General features: G+C 32.4%; 1 protein-coding gene and 2 long non-coding RNA genes across 3 annotated transcripts; 2 read left to right on the top strand and 1 right to left on the bottom strand.

Moving 5' to 3' along the window:
- The first annotated feature begins 2,901 nt into the window (after nt 1-2,901).
- LOC107060733 (uncharacterized) lies at nt 2,902-4,258 on the top strand. The gene is made up of 2 exons (XR_001473492.1): nt 2,902-3,102; nt 3,942-4,258. It is a non-coding gene; the product is annotated as an uncharacterized lncRNA (long non-coding RNA).
- A 2,112-nt stretch (nt 4,259-6,370) lies between these two features.
- On the bottom strand, nt 6,371-7,473 carry LOC107060729 (probable carbohydrate esterase At4g34215). Its single transcript, XM_015308963.1, has 2 exons — nt 7,000-7,473; nt 6,371-6,376 (listed from the first exon to the last, which is right to left on the bottom strand). Exons 1-2 carry the CDS (start codon nt 7,471-7,473, stop codon nt 6,371-6,373), a joined length of 480 nt encoding a protein of 159 aa, XP_015164449.1.
- A 1,100-nt stretch (nt 7,474-8,573) lies between these two features.
- LOC107060735 (uncharacterized) lies at nt 8,574-16,323 on the top strand. The gene is made up of 5 exons (XR_001473494.1): nt 8,574-9,199; nt 10,280-10,558; nt 11,671-11,830; nt 12,194-12,243; nt 15,631-16,323. It is a non-coding gene; the product is annotated as an uncharacterized lncRNA (long non-coding RNA).
- The last annotated feature ends 5,707 nt before the right edge of the window (nt 16,324-22,030 follow it).

Raw genomic sequence — 22,030 nt, 5'->3', positions numbered from 1 at the left:
CTCAACAAACAGTGTTACTACAGGGTTGTTGAGCATACATATTGATTGTTATATTGTACCTATGGGCTAGGTAGACTGCGCCTACGAGTTGGGTATACAACGCCTACGGGTCGAGTAGACTTGTTTATTTTCTTGACTATGTGTGGATGATATGTGCCATTAGCATATAGTTCGGTAGGGTCGGTTCGGGCCTAAGTTTTTGCATTAGGTGTCAGATGCGCCTCTCGAATTTAGGGCGTTACATTTTTGTACAATATTTTTCACTTCACTATTAATTTATTTTTTTCTTGATATTCATTTATAAATTCACGCAAAATTATTTAGAATTCTGAAAATATAATTTGAAAAGAACACATTATTTCGAACTGACACTTTCTTCCAACAAACACCAAGCCCTATTCTGAATAGCTAAGTCCGCACCTTGTCAATCTAAAATTTTACCATAAATAAAAAGAGAAGTTACTGGAGTGTGAATTGCTCCAACAATAATAAATATTTTTTTATCATGGAAGAAAGTAATTGATAACCTTAGGTACACTGAGGAGATTAAATATCTTAAGGACACAGTGCATTCTGTAGTCTCAAATATTTTTTTCTTAAACAAGTTTTTTTTTCTATTTTTTCTAGTTAATAAAACTATTCTGGTCTTACTGTTTTGAACATAGTAATAAAACACTTATTTTAGACAATAGTTTCAAAAGACTAGATTTTTTAAAACTATATGCCTAGTCAAATACATTCATATAAATTGTGATGGAAGGATTAATGATTATTATCTCTAAAGCTCTGTGATTCCAATATATATTCTTTAATTAAAGGAGTGACCAAAGTTAAATTTTATTTAGAGCAACTTGCATAAATGACTACATTTATAGGGTCATTACAGTTTAATAGCTATAAGTACACAATTTAGACAAAATGACTACATTTTATATCAATATCTCGCTATATTAAAGTATTTTATATTTTTTTAATTATACACTGATACAGTTATAATTATAGTGTATTAAATAAGGTAACTTTTGGTACTATAATTAAATCCATATAATCACGTCTTGAAATTCTCAACTTCCAATTATTACATTAACAACTAATAATTACCTAGTCAATGCATATACTCTTGGATTCCAATCAGTTTTAAAAAAACTTGAGCTAAATCGTACACAAATCTTTATTGTCGTCATTGTTCTTGCTCAAGCGTAAGTTTTTTCACATAAGTTTATTTAGTTAAATTGACTTAATTAAATTTTCAAGGCAAAGAGTGCTTCTAAAGAAGCGTATTGGTTTTCTTCCTACCCAAAATCCAGCCCAAAAGTACTAGCATTTTTTTGTCTCCATTATTGCTTTCTACTTGTAGTTATTAAGGCTTCTTTGTCTTGCCAGTGTTGATGTGAATCATTCAGTTATGTGTTGTAAACTCAGATTGCATGTGAGCAATTCAAATCCACATATACTATTTATGTTTTCTTGATTTTTTTACTTGATGGCGGATTTATGTCGTGGAATTGTTCTTATGAGGTTCCATAAATCTAGGAGATAAAGGGTGCTTCGAAATTTTTTTATAAAAAAAAAATAGGCAAATTCCATGGCAAGTATATTATATCCCAAATTGCTTAATACAATTGTGTTAATATATCAATAAAACTGGACAATTTTGAAAAAAATGACAATGAACAATACTACAATACAATTATCTAAATGTATATGCATTCTACTGTATAAAAAATTGATACAATGTATACGTATACATTTAAATATTTTTAATGTATTTATGTATCAAAAAGCACTTATTTTCAATTGGACAATTCATTAAAAAATGACAAGTATCCAATGTATATGTATTATAATGTATTCAACATTTAAATACAATAATATAAGTGTAATTCAGATAAAGAAATATATTCATTCATTACCTCATTTGTATCAAAATGAATTTTAACATAATTAAATTGTATATTTGAATGCTGGTGAAATAACTTCTTTAAATTTTTTAACTAAAACAAAGAATCTTATGAATCAAGTCATATTCATAAACAATTCTCCACTTCATAGGATTTTTATAGAACACAAAACACAACTGTTCTAAAAGATATTCAACTGAGTTTTTTAAGAAATACATTCGCATTGACCGAATTGGTTTACAATCCAACCGCAACTTCCATGACATATCTAATTGTCATGACCATGGACATGGCCTTTCCAAGAATGCCTCCAGCCCAACACTACAAGACGATCTTTCTTTGCCCGGTAAAGAATCCAGAACCACATGACGACACACAATTCTTTTCTTGTTACATAGTTTCAATGCTTAGGTTGATGTATGGTGATGCCTTTGAAGGTTATGCCATGTCCGTATCCACCTCCCATCTCATTTTCTCTTCTCTTCGTTCTCAAAAAAAAATTCTATGAAAATTGATTAAACATATGGATGTATACAAATATAAACTTCATATAAATGAGAAAAAAATGCAATTAGAAGATACCAAATGAAGATGAATCACAAAAATCTAATTCCTACAATCAATTAGAAGGAAAATGAGGGGAAAAATAAAAAAGAGACATTGATACGGAGATATTGAAAGAGAAAAATATTGAATAAGGTAAATATGGGGAATAGAGCAGCATAAAATGAGCCTATAACATTTATTAGGCATGTAGTAATATCTTTTCTATCTAATAATCATCTAAATAAATAAAAAAAATTAGAAAATAAACTAACAATTTGTGTATAATAAAGTTTGCTATAGTTATATCCATATAACATAAATAACATAAACTGTATATAAATATTGATGTTTGCTATATTTCGTAGATTTTCCTTCTATTATTAACAAAAGGACCAACAAATAGGAAAAAGAAAAAGACACTAAGGATAAGGCCTACGAAAAAGTCCAATATGGAAAAAACAAAAAGACACAAAGACAAAAATAGAAAGAGCCTCCATTAAGCAAGTAGATGAAACATCACTATCAACTTCCAGCAACACAGAAGGAAGCATTGCTGGAAAATTGGTGGCGAACAGAAAGAGCTGGAGAATCACGATTCGTGGGAGGAGAGGAGCCTTTAATACTTGCAAATTCTAGGTAATCTTCAAGATCTAAGGTATGGAGTTTGGGTCAATCTTACATTGGACGTCTAAAAATTCTCACATATGCCGTGAAATCGATTTCCTCTTCAACTCCTTACTAATTAATATTTACTACAATTCTCAAAAACGATGTTGCGTTGATTGTATTTGAACTTGATTTATATGATTTTTAAAATATATATATATACATATACTCCCTTCGTTCCTTTTTATATGTCACCTTTTTAGATTGCACTTGCATTAAGAAATTAAGTTATTTTACTCTTCTACCCTTATTCAATATTTTCTGAAGTGAACTTTTCAATAAATGATGAATATGCTAGATTTCAAAAATGAAAATGCATTATGATGACTATTTAAATTTTGAATTTATTTTCAAAATTATATTTTATAGAATAGTGAATGGAGAGAGTAATTAATCAATGTATGAAGTACTTCAATGAATAATATTAATTACTTATTAGTTTTTCTAGGTTGGTCAAATTATATATTTTCAAAATGAATTAACTACTCTATCAGGGGTATAAGACGAAGAATATTATAATTTATGCATTAATATTATGAAATGATAAGTAATATGGTCCAACTATTTATAGAAAGGGATGACATATTAAAAGGAATGAAGAGAGTAATAAAAAAAGTATCACTCAACGGAAGGTTATCATTTATGTCGTCTTATCGATTCTTGTAAGGTCATCTTCCTAATTCAGTTATGTTGCTCATTCTACAAATTAAATTAAAGCAGACTTTTAGAAAAATTATTCAACAAATAATAAGTCTGAAAGATGAAACAATTTCAAAATGAATAAATCCTTGATTTTATAGTTGTGACATCATATCATGTGATATTCAGTTTTGGTGGGTGCTGTAAAGTTGGAAGAAAGAAATGCGTCAGCCAACATATTAGCAAGTCGAATTTGTGCTGCAGTTGTGAGATGAATACCATCAGGATTCAATGGTAATCCGTTTGCGTCAACCTTCACTGCATTTGGAAGTTCAACATCTATTTGAGCTTGTCTAACTATATCTACAAACTTTCCTTTAAACCATGGACTTGGAACATGTAGGATTACCTGTAAAATCACTTCAATTAGAATATCTGACATAAATTTTATTATAAAATCAAACACCAAGTATCATTATAATAATATCTTCATCGATATAATATAATTAACTGTGTTAATCATTTTATTTGGTTCAATCTTATCGGATCTGACTGGTAAATTTGAAATATAATTTTATCAGATCTCACTCGTGTTGTATCTTGATCAACTTATTCTATAATTATTATTTCATTTAAACCTCGCCTATTTGAATAATAATTTTATGGTTTACTATTAAATTGAATTAATTAATAATTATTTCAAATGTAATTACAATTAGTAACTAAGGATTAATAATTAAATAAATAGATTGCTATATATTATTATTTTATCAACTGATTATACCAAATTTAAACAAATTTTTGGTGAGCGTACGTTGATAATTCTATGAAGATAAATATCAATTTATTTGTCATGGCAAAAAACAAAATCACTTATAATAAATATATTTTTCGTTATAAGAATGCTTTATCATTATAACTACAATATAATAGGAAACTTTTGTAGCAATAAGTATAAGTTCTTAGTCACAAATCATGAAAAACTTGTAATTAATTTTTTATCATGCATATTGCTAAGAAAAAAAATATCATACAAAAGAGTTTAGCCAGAAGAAAATTCATATATAATCACATCATATTTTGTAGCAATATATGTTGTGTATTGTAGTTATAGCCTATTAATAAAACAAGATATTAATTTTTTTGGGCAATTTTCAATGGGTGAACACTTTGAGGATTCTCTTTAATTGTTTAATCATAAGTAACATTGTGTACTTAATACATAATTATATATTGAAGAAATATTAATGATTTTAGCTCATGAAATCACTAGAAATTGTTTCGTATGACCTTTCATATATATGTTCATCAATTTTGAACGTTCAAATACAAAATCTTTAGTTAACTATGAAAATCATCTCTATCACTTTTCTTGATATTGATTTTTGTTGATAAGATAGAGACATACTCCTATTCACTTCTATAAATTTTTTGTAACTTACTAAGTTAAAAGAAAGAAATAAGACTTTAGCAACTTAAAAATCAGTTAACAAATATCATAAGAAAAAGCTAATAATTAGCAAATTATAATCTTTAATTATTCTCTTATTAATTTGTCTTTAGTAATATCAGTTACACTTATAAAATTATTTTATGATACTCCTTCTAGTTCATATTAATTGAATTATTGGGTTAAAATATATTTCCAATATAAAAAATAAGGATAATTTTTTTAGGAATGTATCAGCGAGAGGAAACTGATGTATTGAGAGTAGATTTTTAATTTTTTTTTAAATGATAGGAAATTTTAGAGATTATGATAAAATAAGATGTTATTTAGGTAATTTTTCCTAAAAGTTAAAAGACTACTTTTTACTATTGGCTTTTTAATTATTTCTAAACAATTTTCATAGAAAATATAAAGTTCTTGAGAACCCCGTTAAAAGGAAGGATAAATATGAAGAAAAAAAACGTGTTAGTAAAATAAAATTCTGATGAAAAATCAAGGCCAGACGCGCCTAAGTTTATTTAGTCCAGTCAGCATTAAGGTGCGTTTGTCAAACTAATGAGTGATAATATAGGTGTGTTTCTCCTACTCCAAATAGTTTAGATATGAAACTAAAAAAAAAAAGATACAATTTAGGTGTGTTTTTTATAAACTTTACTCAACCAAAAAAATCGTGTCAACAATTATTTGGATAAGGGAAAACGAGGAAACATGTTAACATTAATGTTATGATAAGTTTAATGTGTTGATGCTATCTCATTTCGAGAAGCTCTAATCTTTCCAAAGAAGAATTTATTTGTGTATATTGTAGTATTATTTTTTATTAGAATTCTTCCGAGTTATAAGTTTCATTAGAAAGGAATGAAAGAAAGTAACCCAAATAAAATATGTATTTCATAGCATAATCTGATTATGACAAATTTATGAGTGTTATTTAATTAGTTTATCTTATTTATACAAACAATCACGTAAAATGCGGACTTATTAACTAATATTAAAATAAAAGGAGCGAATAAAAAAGAGAGAGAAAATCATAAGCATTCAAGTGGGAAGATGAGATGCAAGACATGCCCAAAAGAAGTGAAGAGCACAGACGTTTCTTCATCAACTTAAATTGAGTTATGAGCCCTGCCTTAGTTCATGCTTAAGGTTATCGAGATACAATTTCTATCTATTCCTGATTTTATAATATGGAATAAACATTACTTCAATATGAGTTAGTTTGAAGAAGTAATTAAAAAGTTTAAAGTTAATAAGTTATGTCTCAATCTGAGTGTTTGTTGCGAAAGACATACAATTAATTATGTCTTGAATCACAATTATTCTATGTTTTTATAGGGTAGATCACATATAGATATTTTTAGACCTTTCTAATCAAATAATTTTTCATAGTCTTTTATTTTTATTTACCATTTTCACGAAACACATACAATTAGAATCATGCTCGTTCAAAAACATAAGTTAGGCAAATTAGAGGAGTCTACAAGAATTTGACACAACCAAATTGACCCCCCATGAGTTTTACAGGTGCACCAAAACTAACAATATTATATATATAGATAGCAACACCTGGCACTTTCAGATTCTACTACCAATACTCTGTCTTGACATGTACCTAAAGCATACCCTATGATAATATCAGAAGCAATATGATTTTTTCAATTTGTATCTTGGCATGTACCTAATGTATAGCCTATGATAATATCAGAAACAATATGATTTTTTTATTTTTTAACTTTTAATATATATATATATATATATATATAAAAAAAAAAAAGAATAAGAGGGGCAGGAATGTACCATGAGAAGTGGAAGGTGAGGAAAGTTTAAGTCAGTGCGCAAGTTTTGAATGAATTTTTGGAATTTGGGTTTGTAACGAGTTGCATCAAACTTGGTCCTTGTATCACTCTCACCATGAAACCACAAGAGTCCTCGAAGTTGTCCTCCATCTTTAAGAGAAAAATTGACTTTTTTCACCAATTGGTCATATGGAATATTCCCGCGTGACCAATAGCGAATTCCTTTTCCAGACACAGAGCAAGGAACTAAACCTATTACACCAAAATTTGGATCCTTGTTAAGAATTGCATTAGCAAATGCCATTCCAGGCCCAATACCACAATTGCGAAGACAATCAACCCCATAATTTAGAGGCTCCTTAGCTATTTCCCAATGCAAATCAACATTAACCCTTAAAATATCTTCATTAGATTGACAATCGGGTGGTATAATACCATCCCAGTAAGAGTAAGATACTCCTCCTTGACCTGCCATATTACTTTGCCCTGCTAATATGAAGATCTGTTTGTTCAATTTGTAGGTGCTCATATTCCTTATTATATCTTTTTTAGGATTCATCACAATCCATAAATACGGTATAACAAAAACAAAAATTAAGATTAAAACTATTTCTTCACTTTTAGTTGGCAATTTGTTGCACTTGAAAAACATCTTGATCGATCACCCTCAACTCTTAATTTATCCTTTCCTAAATCATTGCAAATCACCCAATGCAGGCTTGTACAAAAAGGTATAGTTTGGAGAAATTCTAAATTCTCATTACCATATCGCAAAACAAACTATAATACATATGCATGCATGTTTCTTTGTTTCATTGTATAATTCTATCTCTACAAGGGAATGACGAATGAATGATTATATTTCTAAACTCAAGTATTTTGTTTCAATGTATCTATGATAAGTTTTGTCTATTCATTACTGAAATTTCCAAAACATTGTCTATAAAAGGTTTTACCTATTATTCACTTACTTGATTTATTCAATAATTCTGATTAATAAATTTTTTCATTAAGCTCTATTAAAAAAATTATATATCGGAAGGATCAAAAGGAATGATGTAAATATTTTAGTTTATTTTCACCAACTAAAAGTCGAGAACCCAAACAAATTATGAATACACAACAAATTAATCAGGACATTAATAGAGAACCAATTTTATGCTATAACCTACTCCTATTAGGTCGAATTCGTAAAAAATTAAAGACATGAAATTCTCGATAAAAAATTATACTCGCTCATGTGAGGCGCACATATTTTCATTGGTGTGAGGATTTCTTGGGCTATGAGAGAAGCGTTTTTAGAAAACAAAGCATACTAATCTGGCAAACAAAGCAAAAAAATGATTCTTACATTAATAAAATAGAATAGAAATGTTGTCACTAGAACGGATCATACAAATAACATCTTTCTAGTCGCCTAAAAGGAAGCCTTAAAAGATAAGATAAGGCTATGCGCACACAATCTGTACATTGTGGGACCCATAAATTACCCATTTCTTTTTTTATTTTGGTAATAAAGGATATTATATATCTAATAAATCAATAAAGGTTGAGGAAAAGTTACATATGATAATACTACATCAGAGATATTAGTATACCCATATTTTACTAGATTATTAAAAGTTCTGGCTGACATTTTTTAAGTGATAGTGTATACATGCTGATCTTCTAGTAGTTGCAGCGTCCATAAGGGTGGTGTTAGGAGGATTATACATTCTTTAATACCATTTTTCCTCGTATAAGTTGCTAGTATGTGTGCTAATTTGTTGCTCTCCCTAAAATTATGTTGGATTGTCAGATTCCCTAGTTTTTCCAGCCAATACCTGCATAAGGAAACAGGAGGTTTATAGATTAGATTAGTATCTTCGGTTAGAATTCGTATTATATCACTGGAATTGGTCTATATCTCCAAAGGCTTGAGGTGAAATTAGTCGGCCAACTCTGCTCCTTTAAGTAAGGAAAGAATTTCCATATGGGTAGAGGTAATTCCCATCAATTTGTAGTGGAAATCAACTTTCGAGTTTCCCAGGTCGTCCCGAATTGCCCCTCCGATGCCTCCTATGCGGTTTAAGGAGTCGAAGGATCCGTCAATATTGAGTTTGAAAGTATCTTTCAGAGGAGGTTCCACTTGACCTGGCTGGATTATAGTGGTTGGAGGAGGAGTGGAGGTTAATTCGATGGTGCAAGCTATGTTTTAAGAGGTATCATTTTCTTTCTATATCCTTACTTTTTCTCACCCATTTTAAACTTTTTCTTCTTCTTTTTCTTTCTCCTGACAAAACTTTCTTGCAATTTTTTCCTTCTACTTGTTAAATCTAAACGCAACTTTATTTTTCAAATCATAAAGAATTCTTGGGACTCGCCCACCATATCTAGCATGTCTATTTTATCTCTATATCATTTATTGAGGATAAATTGAAGTGGACATGTCCAGAAAATTTAAATCTTTTTTATTGGATGAGCTTGGATAAATTGAAGGTAGTGAAATTAAAAAAATAATAATCATAATATTTTATGTCTTAATTTCATAAAATTGAACTTCTTTGTTTTTCTACCTTATAAAATGATATATAAAAATATGAGAACTTAGATTTTTTGTTGACCTATCCATTTTTGAGTTTGTTTATAGATCAGACATTTGTTTTGGTAAAATTTTTCACTCTACTATTTACTAATAAATTATCCATAAACAATTCATCACTATATTTAATATGGACTATATAGATACATATTTAAAAATAAGAAATACACAGATATATGTATACTTTATATAACTTTTTAAAAAATAAAATAAAAATACTGTAGATATTAATCTTTTGCACTCTTGATTTGTATCCAGTTGTTTGTCTTCATGGAAATTAAATTCTTTGTATTTACTTTCTAATTTGATTTATATTTTAATTTTGATAATGCCAAGAGTGCATTTAACATTCAAATTAACTTGTATTTATTTATTTAATTAATATTTTTCAAATAAAATATTATCAAGATATTCTGGTATATTACAACAAAATTTCGAAGTGTTAACAAAATTTTTTTGGAAAGAAAGCATTATAATTCTTAGAAATGTTTAATTTCTTAAACAATGCAAATATTTTTTTTTGGAGGATGTTATATATAACTTGACTAAATTTTGTATTATCAAATATTTTTTAAGAAAATAATGATGAGTTGGAGATTTAGGACTCATTTCAGGCTTTTTTTCTCATAAAAAAGTAATGTCCTCAATGCTTATTTATACCCCTTTTGATCATAATTTAATAATATTTCAACTATGAAAGTTCTAAGGATACCTTGGAGTTGAAAAGAAGAGGAAGAAAGCAAAAGAAGAAAAAGGTAGTCAAGTTTGCACTGAGCATTGCGCATCAAGTTTGAAGCATAGTAAACTGACTTTCAGCTCTCCTAAAATAGCAGCCGCTACCTTTTAAATGCTCATCAAGTTGGCGACACAAAAAGGACATTCATAATATTACCGAATTGACTCAGCAAAGGTCTAGAGTATCTTCCAAATTCACAGTTGCCTGAAAAAAGAAATCAATTGCACAAACCGATTCAGCGAGGTGAGTGACAAATTGGTGTATTGCCAAACAATTATGTGAGTTCAATTAAGATCATTAAATTGTCTCGAAGAGCATTTTTGTGAATATTTTCTCAAAAATATAAATAGATTTTAAAATGAGAGAACACTTTCTTTACATTCTTTAAAATTCATAGTACATTCTCTACAAAACCCTTACAATTAGGAAGAATCTTGTAGTTAGAGATCTGGGAACCTTCTTGTGATTGAAGGCTTTTGAAGATTCATTTATGTAGGGATTCAACTCAATAACTATTATAGCTGATAATGTTGGTATTACTTTTTTAATTTATGTCATGAATAACTAATTTTCCTATTCTTAAGAGGGGTGCAATGTATGAATGATCAATCTACATTTCAGTATTGTTTATTTCACCCTCAAAACTAGGGGAGGCGTGAGCGGAACACAAAACCGTATTCAGTCAAGTTAGTCACTAAAATATACTAGCTAATTAAACTAAGGGCCCAAAAGGTCAGGTAACACAACATTTGAAATACTAAGCTGACCGTTAAGGTCATGACCTGAGTAACAATATGTCATATAAACAAAGGTAGGCAAGCCAAATTGTAACGCCCCGTATATTTTAAGGTAACTAACTCAGTAAGCTAAAGATATACGCGTCCAAAACTATATTTTTCATCTTACGTTGTTTGTTGATGAGTTGCCAGGAGAATAAGGTTCTAAAGGGATGATCATATTGGTTGTTACTCATTGTGCATCAACATAAGTGTCATAACAAGGTTACAAGTTAGAAGGTTACATTACGACAGATTATTTCATATAATCTCATATGTGGTCTAAATTGAGATAATCATATCTCCTAGCATATGAGGATTTATAGGTTATATAATATATAAAATTAAATACATGTGAGTGTAGTTTAATGAAATAAATCACTCATCAATAAGACTTCAGAGAAAATGGATATGCTTATTTTACTACGAACTACGCAGAAACCTAAATTGGTTGTGTTGGGAACGTGAGTAGCACATGTTATGTCATTACAAATATTTTAAAAATGATATGTATGAGGTGAATTCATTAGAGACATTTCCTAAGTTATTTATGAAGCTCCTCGTTTTTGGTTCTTGAAGCCCTCTCCTCTCCAAAAGCCCTAATTGAGAAATCAACCAAGAATCAAGTATTGTTCCTCAACCAAGCATATTATTCACTTAAGTCTGTCTTTGGAGTGAAGAGACAACCTTTCTTCTTGGTTAAATACAATCTTAAGGGACAACATCTGCTTCAAGCAAGGTATGTACATGTTCCCTTCTCTCATGTATGTGATGTTCTTCATGTTTTAGCTATATAAAATATGGGTACAACTCATAGGATGGTAATAGGGAGTCGTGAAAAAAAATTCCCCTCATGTTAATTGATGTTTTTGGTGAGGGATGTGTGCACTGGTCTTGTGGATGGAGGTTAATGTATTAGAGTCATTTAAGTGTAGTGTATTGTTGTTGGTAATATGAATGGATTAATACTACGAACACCTATTGATTTAAATTTCTCTTGAATTTACGCCCATCATGTGTTTGTTGAATAGACTAAATGACTTGGATGTGTTGTATAACTATTTAAAGTTGAATTTTCATTGGTTGTTGTTTTATATTGAAGGAGCAAGAGATAATCCAGACATTGTATTATGTTAAAGGACTCAAATAAAGGTTAGATACCCCTTTCCTCTATTTTCAAGAACCAATATACATCGTTGATTGGACTAGTATTCCTATGTTTTCAACTCCTATTAAGGTATTGTATGGTTCGGTTAAAAGGTTGGAAAAACATGGTGATTTTCTATAATTTTTATAATATTAAAATATATGAATATGACAAAAATGGCGATTTATATACAATTGTTTTCGTAGTTGTAAATTGTGTTTGGAGACCCCTTATCGTGAGCACTGTGAGCTGGTCCTATATGTGTTTTCATTTAAAAGTAGTTGTGTATGTGAGTTTCATGAAAAACATTAAGAACTATTGGTGATCATCGACACAATAAGTTTATAAACAGAGTAAAATAACATAATTTTTGACACGGGTAAAAGAAGCACCTTACGGATAGAATATATGTATATATACAGATCGTAAAAGAGTTGATCAAATAAAAATAAAAATATATGATCTCTTGTTCAAGCTATACGTGAAGGCATTGTAAATAGATTTGGTACATCATTCATAAGCCTATTGGATTCCTTATGACATCTAAACCTTCTAGCTATTGTTTAAGTATAGAGTAGGCATATTTATATGCTATTTGAAAGCTTTATATGTTACATGTACATAGTTACAATTCACGAGTCTTGAAGTGGCCTATTTAGGTTGCATTCTTAGAGTTAGATTGCATATGTGGTATAATTATTAGATACACTCGATATGAGCATGTTTGGCTTGGTAGATGATAGTGGTTATGACTTCATGTTACACTACCAATGGGGTAATGTCGGTAGGAAGCTATAGTACTATAGTTTACCACACCACCAGGCATGTCTAGTGGATAGATGTTTACTGAATCACCACAACACCACTGCATGCATGTCTGGTGGGTATATTCTTACTTTGTCACCATAATACCACGACAAACATGTCTGGTGGGCTGATTCTTACTCCGTCATTACACCACCAAGATGGCCATCTCGGCTAAGTAGGGTCGCTACTATGACATGATTATCATATAGTTCACCATTGGGGAGGTATGATTGGTATATGTGCTTAATTTGATGCATTAGAAGATAAATGTTAAGTCATTATCAAATCTCAGCTTCCGGAATCTCAGGTTTTTTCTATCCCTAACTGTAGTTTAGTATCTTTGATATACTCCGTTTTACCGCTTTTAGCCTTACATACCAGTACATGGTATTTTTACTGATGTCCCTACGCTTGTATACGCCACATTCATGATGCAGGTGCAGATACATGCTTTTATCGTTAGTTGCAATAGGAGTCTAACTTCAGCTGAGAGTTTGTATGCTTCTGTTTTTCAGGAGCCATTATCTGTTCTGAAAACTAAGTTTGTTACTCTTTAGAGGGTTTTGTGGACGCTAATGTATAGTTTTGTTCAGTTTGGTTTTATGGTCTTGTCGGCATTCCATTGTTCAGCTCAGTTACATTATGGCTTAGTTAACCTTATTTTTATCAAATTTTATTTAGTTGTGACCTTGTCGGTCTAGGAGGTTGTGATAGGTGGTCTGGTTGCCTGTGTATTACAATTTCATATGTTATATAGACAGCTTCTCAATTCAGTCAATATCGAGGCCAGTCGCACCCTACCTTAGTTTTAGGGCGTGACAAACCTTGTATCATAGCGAGGTCGTGTACTAAGGAGTCCACAAAGCCATGTATAGTAGAGTCTTTCTTATGGGTATGTGGTGCACCATAGTTACAATCATGAGGATATAGGAAACTTTGGTGTTGTTTCACATTTTCATGGACAATTCGTGCTATAGAGCGAAGTCATCAGGTTATATGATATCCTATTCATGTAATTATTTCAGAATATGTTGACGATGAGGTAGATATCTACACAATGTATAACTTCAGGAGATGGTAATATACGCCCACCTAATGAACAAAGATATAGATTAGAGGTTCAAAGCGAGTGTCCTGCTCCAGATATTACAGCCCCTCTTTCTCCAGGTAGAGCTACATTAGAAAAACATCCAACATCACCATTCCTAGTGATACACGAGGGTGACAAAGTTTTTGTACCTCCAACACCTATCAAACCTCCAGAATCTCTAAAAGGACTGGGCACTGAGGGAGCAATTAAGTTTATGGCTTGTAAAGATGTTGGACAGCATGAAAGTTTGAAGTAGCATAAAGCCTAGAAGTTGTGCGGGCTTGTGAGTTTCTGAACTTGATTCCTTTACTTTTCTGTAGATCTTATCCAAAGAAGATCCTCAGGATGTTATTGATAAGAATTGTAGAATATTGAAGGTGATGCGGGTTATAGTTATGGAGGGAGTAGAGCTAGGATCATTCACGCTATGTGATGTAGCTATATTATTTTATGAGGCATGGGAAAAAACTAACGAAACTAATGCACCTCCAGCTGGTGGAAAGAGTTCTCCTAGGTCTCTATAGAGCAGTACCTACAAGAAGACCTTCGACAGGCTCAAGTTGAGTAGTTCTTACATATGCAATAGGGTAATATGGGTATGCGTGAGTATAGCCTCAGATTTAATTCCTTGGCCATATATGATTCCCACATGGTGCAGACGAAGAAGGATAGAGTGTATCTATTTTTTTTTTTATGTTTAGGGTCTTATGTGGCTCATAAATGCTTAGGAATGTCTACTGAGACTGATACAAATATTGCACAAAAGCAGGCTCTTGCCCAAAGGGAGAAGGATTTGTTTCATCAGCTACGAGATACTCGTAGAGAGTAGAAACAGAGGAAGAGAGCTAAGACTGTTGTTTTCTAAGTGAACCTCAAGGGGACCACGAGGCTTTTTCATCCAGGCAATTGTCTAGACCTGTAGAGAGTAATTCATCCGTGTTACAGGTTTATATGAGAGATTAGAGTTCAGTCTCTCTGCAACGACTTGAGCATTCAGAGTAGGGAAGACCACCATTGCTGCATTGTGCTTAGTTGAGAAGGGCACATCCTGGACCATGTCATCAGGGGATAAAACTATTTTATATGTGTGGTAATTTAGGGCATATTAGGCGGTACTATCTTATTATAGAGAGAGAGAGAGGTTGTATGATTTAACAAACAGAATCATCATTAGCTTCATCAAGTTTCCCTCCAAGACTCGGTCCTCAATCCACTTCAGGAAGTGGAAGGTGTAGAGGGGGAGAGTCATCTGGTTGAAGGGACGTAAATTTTGTTTTATGCAATGGGTGGTCACCAGGACTAGGAGGTATCATTTGACATTGTCATAGGTACATTGATTAATTATTCTTAAATACTATATTTTTTTCTTGATAGAGCACTATGCAAGCTTATAATAAAGCAAATATATAAAAGTTATCACCACCTCAAGCAGTAAAACAAAGTTGTTATGGCTATGTTACTAACATAGACAATCATGAATGGTATTCATTGACAGGAGTGGCCGCTTTCTAGTCGTAGTTGGTACCGCCCCTGTTCACTTCAACATGCAAGGAACACATTCAAGAAGAATCAAAGTTTTTCTCCTCTGCAAAGCTATCAATGCTTTATTCAAGATCTTTAGCAGTCGATCGTTCATTCTCCCTCCCAGTGTCTTTCTAAAGCTCGACATGAAATAATAAAGAAAATAGGAAAAAAGAGTACGGGGATCCTGCTTCTACCCTCTTTTATGTTACTCTATTGGTTGCAAGTCAATTCGAAATATTTCTTGAATTATTATTTTAACCATCTATCATTTCTACTCTTATTTGTGAGTCTATATTAGGTAGCAGGGTTTATTGAAACAGTGTAGTGTTGGTATGTAGTAGATTTACCCGAGTTGATCTAAAAGAGCTTGATGATGTTTGTGTAATCAAGACACAACTTCCGATTCAAGTGTCTACGATAGTACAATAGTAATATAACCCAACCAAATGGGTTGGGGTCGAGTCCCAAGGGAGCAGTTTCTAAGAATTAAGAGTTAAGTGCAAGTATGCTAGAGTTAACCATAGCTAAAACTTTATCGAGTAAAATCATGATAAATTAAGGGGTTGGCATAAATGTCAATTATCAATGGGGGAGTTTGTATTCAATTAATGAACAAAAACAGTGAAAACAAAAAGATGCGAATATAGGAGACGAGATTCTTGGGATGTGATAGGAATATGGGATAAACTACACAATCGGGTAAATGCTATTGATAGTCAATTGCTGAACATTTGTAACTAGGCTAGACTTTAGTGGGGGTAAATTCTCTCTTGAGCAACTTACCCTGAATCAACTCAGTTTCTCTCGAACACCGAGTTGCCACTTTTAAGCACAACCTCCGCCTTAGCCCATTCACTCTCTCGAGCTGAATGTGTGTGAAAAACCCTAGGATTCACTCTCTCGAGCTGAACCCACGACGACCCAATAACCACCGGCTATCGATTAAGTAGTCTTAGTTTTAAAACCTGTCTCTCGAGCCAGCCAAAAACACTAAGATGAAATCGTATTTGCAACTACAATCCCATTAAGTTCAAACACAACTACTAAACGAAATCACATTTAAACAGCAAATAGACTAACAATAAGCAATACCCAACAGGAAATTTAACCCATATTCACAAAATCACACCCCAAGAATTGGGTTTTAGCTAGACATAGAAAAAGGAAGAAAATGATACCAAATCAAAGTAACATCAACTCGGTATGATTTATATTCACTTTAAACAAGTCTAAGATGAAGAATCTTCAACACCCACTTCAAATTTCTTGGAATTGGAAGTCTTCAAATCTTTAAAAGCTAAGCAAATATGTTCTCTACTTGTAAACTTAGAAAATAAAATTGTTGTATCTGAAATTGCATACTAAGATACAAATTTAAACTAATATTTATAGTTGTCAAAAAATGTGCTGCGAAGGTTCACTCGGCGCAGTTAGTTGGAATCGCCGATGCATTCGGCGATCTGCCCTTTGGTCTGCTTCATCGCCTTTCAGCTTTTGCCTTCAGCATCTTCGTGTTCTAGATCATTGGGCGATATAGTACTGCTTCACGGAACTGTTCAACGACACACTGACTGCTCCTTTTCATCGCCAACTTGATATTTCCCTTCAGGGCTCAGCACAATGGAACTTTGAGCGAGGTTAAGGCCATTCGGTGACTTACCGATTGCATTAGGGATCCTCAGGCCTTCTTTTCTCCATTTTTTTAGCCGTTTTGTTCCTTTTTGCCAAGTAGTGTCCAAGCCTTGCCTCAAACTCAAATACCTGAAACTTAAGGATTTACATCAGTTATTGAGACAAAATATGCATTTGAGGACACTAACTCTATTAAAATGGAGCCCTAAATGAGTCCAAACTGTGGACTCATCACTTGATATGGTTGATTTTTATGTTATTTTGGGCATGAAATGGATAGTAGCATGTTATAGTAATGTTGATTTCAATTTCCAGATGAGTTGGTCTTATAATGGAAGTGTAATGTTGCTATGCCTTAAGGTAAGTTTATTTCATACCTTAGAGTCCATAAGTTGATATCTAAAGGCTATATTTCATTTTGTTCAGGTTAGATACCTAGAAAGCGAACATGCAATTCTTAAATTTATTTTTGTTTTAAGTGGTTTCCAGGAGTTTTCCCACATGGTGTACATGGAGTCCTTCCTGAAAGGGAAATATATTTTGTCATTGATCTACTCCAAAGTACTCTGCCTCAATACCTCCTTATAAAATGGCTCTAGCAAAGTTGAGAAAGTTGAAGGAGAAATGGAAAGATTTGCTCGAGAAATGTTTCATATGGCCTAAAATAAAACAGAGGGTTGAACTAGTCATGTTTGTATGAAAAAAATATAAATCTTTATGAATTTGTATTAACTATAGAAATCTGAACAAAGTAACGATTATGAATAAGTATCCGCTCCTCACGATTTATGATTTATTTGACCAGTTGTAGGGAGCTAGATGTTTTTCCAAAATTGATTTGACGTCAGGACACCGCCAGTTACGAGTTAGACAAGTAGATGTCCATAAAACTACTTTCACAACCCGATATGGAGATTATGAGTTTCTGGTGATCTCATTTGGACTTACCGATGCACCAAAAACCTTTATGGATATGATTAACATGTAATTTAAGCCCTTTCTTTATGTGTTTGTGATCATCTTCATTCACTACATCTTGATTTATTTGCAATAAGAGGCCGAGCATGACCTAAGAGTTGTGCTACAGACTCTCCAAGAGCAAAGGGTGTACACTATGTTTTTTAAAAGTGAATTTGGTTAACATCTATAGATTTTCGTGGTCATCTAATTATAGATGAAGGTATAAGGGCTTATAGCTAGAAAATAGGAGCTATAAAGAGTTGGCCCATACCTATGAATCCTATAAGGGTTGGTAAATTTTTATGTTTACCGGGATATTATCACATATTTGTGGAATGTTTCTCTATTATCTCCGTATTGTTGACGAAGTTGACTCATAAAGCAGTTAAGTTTTAGTTGTTAGAGGCCTGTAAGAAAGGTTTCTACAAATTAAAGGATAAATTAACTTCAACACCTGTCTTGACCCTTCCTAAGGGTATATAGGGTTATGTTGTTTATTCTGATGCTTCCAAAGTTGGGTTGGGTTGTGTTTAGATGCATCATGACAAGGTTATTGCCTATGCTTCTACACAGTTGAGGAAGCACGACTAGAATCACCTACCCATGATCTAAGAATTTGCAATTGTAGTGTTTGCATTGAGGATATGATGCACTACTTTTATGTGGTACACATTTATATCTTCATGGATCATAAGAGTCTCAATTACTTGTTTAGTTAAAAGAGTTGAATTTAAGGTAGAGAAGGTGGTTAGAATTACTAAAATATTATGATGTGAGCATTCTATACCATCCAAGTAAATTAAATGTTGTGGCAAATTCTTTAAGTCGTAAGTCTATAAGCCATTTGAGTTATGTAGAGGCTGAAAATTTGAAATGGTAAAATCTATGGAACAATTGGCTAATTTACAGATTCTATTGCTTGATGTAGCACCTCAGAAATTGGTACTACAAGAAAATGGTGAATTACATGGAGATTTTCCTAGGGAGTAGTATGAAAATTTTTAGAAAAATAAGTTTCATGTGGATTTTCATACTAATCCCTAGGAAAATCCCCATGTAATTCACAATTTTCCTATAGTGTGGAAAGTCGTATTCGAAAAGAAAGGTTCAGTTTTGTCACTAAAGTAGTGAGTTACGAGTCCTATCTACGGACCATAGGAAGTTCTACAAGCTATAAAAGGAAAATGGTAGGGCTTAGGTTGAGTTTTTGAAATTTTAAGTCTCTTATGTTTGACCTATGAGTGAAAAGGATGAGTTCTATGTGTCATAGGTTGGATCCATAGCAGTAATCCATACTTAGTGAAATTTTGTACTTGAACATGGGTTCTACGTACCATAGAAGGAATGACAGATCGCAGAAGGGTCTCATGGAATTTGGATTATTTTTTGGGTTTCTGAAGTTTGTTCTACGGTTGACTAGTACAAGCCCTAGAAAGTCCTACGAATCGTAGGTCCTGTTCGACAGGTATTTCTTAAGGTTATTTGGTTCTTTTGCAATGAAACTAATACCTATACTAAATCGTTTTGGCCATATTTCTAAGTCTTATAACTACCTTTCAATTCCTAAAACTACCCAAACCCTCTCATTCTCTCAAATTCTCAATTCCCATCCAAGTTCCTTCTCTCCAATTCACTCTCAAGCTCAAGGAAGAAAAGCTATGGTTTCAAGCTTCAAGTTCTTCTCTTTCTCTTGATTTTCTATGGTTTGATATCAAGGTAGGTGGGAATCCACCAATGGATTTCATTCATCCATTGGTCCCCAAAGAATCTCATTCTCCAATTCAATTTCTTACCCAATTTGATTAGGGTTGCATGGAAATCTCCATGGATCCTCTTTGTTCTGATTCAATTGTTTGATTTCCAATCTTATTATGCATGATATGATTCAATTACATGATTTTCAATTGATTTCATATGGACCCGTGCATTATAATTGATCATCACTGTGAATTTATTAAGAAAACGTATGAACTTATGAATGATGATTTATGAAAGTGATGCATATTTGATGAAAATGATATTTTATGAACTAAGGATGCTTTTGAGATAAGTATCAATGAATTGTTAAATGTTTTCTCACATATTATGAAATCATGGTTGTGAAAATCCTTATCACATATGTATGAATCATGATTTAAAAGTGCTACTCTTATACATTTTTAAGATTTTGAATGGTATGGTGATTATTTCCATTTCAAATTTTATGCTTTGATAATTAACTTTATCTATTTTGTTGGTATTTAATTTTGCACCGACAAAACTTTGAGGTAGAGGCTCAAATACGGTAGTCTCTAGTAGCAATCTATAGTTCCAAACTATATGCCCCTATAGGATTATCTTAAATGACCTAGCTAGTGGATTTGACACAACCTTTATGATATGATACAAAGTTATACCTTGGCAAGTAGAATCTCCCTTCTCGGTGTGGGAGTTACATCGGATTCTATTTTATAGCTCACATAGTCTATTGTTAGTTAAAGCTAATATCCCACAAAATAATTATGACTTTTCCTTAAAAGCTTTAATTATGTCTTTGATTAATGTATGATATATGATTTCCCTCAAAGGCTTTAACAATTTTTTCGCTTGGTCATGCATATCATGTTTAAATTTCCCAAATGACCATGTTTATGTTTATACATATTTCTCCATACTTACTACATTCCATGTACTAATGCATACTTGTGCCTATACTATTTTATAATATAGGGTACAACACTTCTCTTCTCGCTCGTGGCTAGTTCAGATTTCTATCCCAGTTTAGTGGATTGGTGAGTCCTCATACTTCGAGGGGACAATCATGAAGCATTTTATTTCTTATGTTGTCTTTCATTTTCAGCCTTGTACATGGTGTATGAGTTACGTCCCAACCACTCTGATGTTGGTTTTAAAATGTCTTGTCAAGACATAGTTGGATTTTTGCACTTATGTTCGAAACTCTTTCATGATATTAGACGATTATTGCTTTCAATATCTAATATTATAATTCCTTATGTATGATGTATGTCAAGTGTCTTGTATAGGGCCTCTCGGGGTTCTATACTTCATGTCACATCTAGGGTATACTTTGGGTCATGAAAAATGTGGTATTCATTGCACATGGTTTTAGAAAGGTCTTAGGATGTCTGAGGAGCTGGGTTGAGTAGAGTCTTGTTCATGAGTGTTAAGTGCACCAAATATATGAATAGGAGGATACAAGGAGTTTAGGAAACTTCACTTCTTTCACTACTCTAAAGTCGTGCAATAGAGTTCATCACTATAAAGGTCTTTCCCGTAACTCTTTTTTGATGTTTTTTAGTATATGGATCTTCAAAGGCCTTATGTGAGCAGGAAAGTGGCTAATGATGTGGAGCCTGAGGTTACTCAAACCCCGATTGACCCTTTGGCCGAGCAAGTGACTCATGTCGAATTTTGAGCCACTTTTCAAGTGTTGGCTCAAGCTATGACAACCCAAGGTTATGGAGAGGTCATTTCTCCCATGAACCCAAATGGGGGTACGACGGTGATAAGGGTAAGGGACTACAGTAGGAGGAATCCCGCGGAGTTTCATGGGTCGAAAGTGGATGAAAATTCTCAAGAGTATATTGATGAGTTGTATAAGATAGTTGAAATTATGAAAGTGTCACCAGTGGAAAAGGAGGAATTTGCCGCTTATCAACTTAAGGATGTTGCTCAAGTTTGGTTCAAACAATGGAAGGAAGAGAGGGCTATTGATGGGGGTCCTCTTGATTGGGAGAAATTCAAAGGGATATTTGTTGATCTTTTTATTTCCTCTTGAG

This window comes from Solanum tuberosum, unplaced genomic scaffold (genome assembly GCF_000226075.1).
Source record: "Solanum tuberosum cultivar DM 1-3 516 R44 unplaced genomic scaffold, SolTub_3.0 scf00094, whole genome shotgun sequence".
Lineage (NCBI taxonomy): Eukaryota > Viridiplantae > Streptophyta > Magnoliopsida > Solanales > Solanaceae > Solanum > Solanum tuberosum.
The sequence above is the reverse complement of the archived record's forward strand: the minus strand, read 5'-3'. Positions and strand labels throughout refer to the sequence as shown.

Bases quoted from the DNA above. Each gene is read 5' to 3' on its own strand.
- LOC107060729 (XM_015308963.1), bottom strand. From the start codon at position 7,473: ATGGCAGGTCAAGGAGGAGTATCTTACTCTTACTGGGATGGTATTATA.